Source organism: Trichechus manatus, unplaced genomic scaffold (assembly GCF_000243295.1).
Source record: "Trichechus manatus latirostris isolate Lorelei unplaced genomic scaffold, TriManLat1.0 scaffold00240, whole genome shotgun sequence".
NCBI classification, from domain to species: domain Eukaryota; kingdom Metazoa; phylum Chordata; class Mammalia; order Sirenia; family Trichechidae; genus Trichechus; species Trichechus manatus.
In genome coordinates, this window is record NW_004444176.1 from 272783 (window position 1) to 274728 (window position 1946).

The 1946-nt window shown below is 53.4% G+C and overlaps 1 protein-coding gene across 1 annotated transcript in view; it reads left to right on the forward strand.

Annotated features, from left to right (window-relative positions):
• The window catches only part of SLC15A3 (solute carrier family 15 member 3), a gene marked incomplete at its 5' end in the record, with an annotated part of 12564 nt that overhangs the window by 6463 nt on the left and 4155 nt on the right, over window positions 1-1946 (forward strand). The window contains 2 exons of the mRNA XM_023743196.1: window positions 547-657; window positions 1363-1532. Of these exons, the coding sequence (XP_023598964.1) occupies window positions 547-657; window positions 1363-1532 (281 nt within the window). The remainder of the gene's footprint in view (window positions 1-546; window positions 658-1362; window positions 1533-1946) is intronic.

Sequence of the window (1946 nt, forward strand, 5' to 3'; positions counted from 1 at the left end):
AAGTGTCCTCCCCTGACCTGGCTCCTCCCATGGGATTCCCCTGGGCCCCTCTCCACGATCTTGCAATTAAAGGGGTGATGCCTGGTATGGCAGGGTCCCAGATGTGTCCAGAGTCCATTCTGGTTGGCGAGTACCTACTTAGTTCTGGTTGTGTCAACCTATGGAACTCAGCTTGGCCTCCGTGTCTGATGAGAACTCCCCATGGGAACAGCCATGTCATTATCTCCCCATTTCAGTAAACGTTTATCCATGCCTACTCTGTGTCAGGTCCTGGAGACAAGGTGAATCAGACCCAGCTATGCCCACTGTAGTCCTCGCCCCTGCTCTGGAATAAGGCCACACACACTGCTCGCGGGCCTGACAGCAGAGCAAAGCCTGGCTCCTGAGGGGTGGGAAAGCCACTTCCCCCCTGAGGCCGAGATAGGGGCCAGCTGCCTAACTGTCCCGTGGCATTGCTGAGGAATGCCTGTCTGGGAGCTGGGAGTCTCCTGGGGCTGGAGGGGAGGCAGCTGCTTGGTCCCAGCTCATGTCTGTCTCTCCTGGCAGATGCAGTCCACATATGTCCTGCAGGGTCTTCACCTCCAGATCCCCAACATTTTCCCAGTCAACCCTGCCAACAGCTTCACAGCTCTCCACACCCAGCCCAACAGCTACACGGTGAGAGACCAAGCATGTGTTCAGCCACCGGCTCAGGCCAGGCTGGGGGCTTCCTCTGAGCAAAGAAGGAAGTGAAGCTGCCTCTATATTCCCCTGCTCCAGCTACAGGGCATCCTCAGGATAGAGGAGGGGCACCTGGAGGGTGGGCAAACTGGTGCTGCAGCCCAGGTGTCTTGCCAAGATGCCCAAATGCTCAAACGAATACAGGCCAGCTTCACTCCCACCTGAAACAGTCCTCACTGCCCAGTTTGCACCAGGCCCTCAGATCAGGTGCACCTGGACCCCTACTCGACTCTACCTCATTTTTCTCCCTCACTGGGACCCCTGGATCCCCAGATCTCCACCTTCCACCAGGACTTTTGAAACCAGTTCATAAAATCAAAGATTTTCAGAGCTGGCAGATAAATGGCATATTTGCCACTATATCCCCATTCCTTGCCCATGACAGACATCACTAATCGATCACAACGTTGTTTCACTCTGAACCCATGAATCTTCCAGGCAGCCACTACCAATTGATAGAAGTTAGATTACAAGAGGAACCTATTTGCCATTCCTGATCATTCCCACCCCCTAATTACACAGCTGAGGAGTCTGAGTTCAGGGCTGACCCTTGGTCACCTGGGAAGTCTGGAGTCCGGGTCTCCCAGCTCCAGTCCCGAGCTTCTTTCTGCTACTTGCCTCTCTTGGCTCCCTCCTTCCCAGATCCCGGAAGCCTGGCTCCTCCTGGCCAACGTCGTGGTAGTGCTGATCCTGGTCCCGCTGAAGGACCGCGTGCTGGACCCTTTCCTGCTGCGGCACAAGCTGCTACCCTCAGCTCTGAAGAAGATGGCGCTGGGAATGTTTTTTGGCTTTACCTCTGTCATTGTGGCAGGTGAGTGGACCTGAGCAGCGGGGCACAGCAGGGGTGGGTAGTGGCTTTGGTCTGTCTGGGTGTGTGGGGGAGGGAAAGGTGTGGCTGGCTCCACTGTGGGCTGAAGTTGAAGCTGTGGGCTTATGCCAAGCATACCCTCAACCTTCCCAGAAAGCGAGAGCTGAAAGAGACCCTCCTAATAGAATGTAGTCTCCCTTGGTTTTGACAGATGAAGAAACTCAAGCCAAGAGAGTCAAAAAGGTTTTCCACAGTGGGAAGTAAGCTCCTTGAAGGCAGGGATTTTGATCTTTTTTTACTCACTACTGTATCCCCAGAGCCTAGAATAATGTCTATAGGTGCTCAAAAATGTGTTGAATGAATTTTCCAAAGACATACAGCCACTTAGTGGCAAATGGGAAACTTTTTTTTTTTTTTT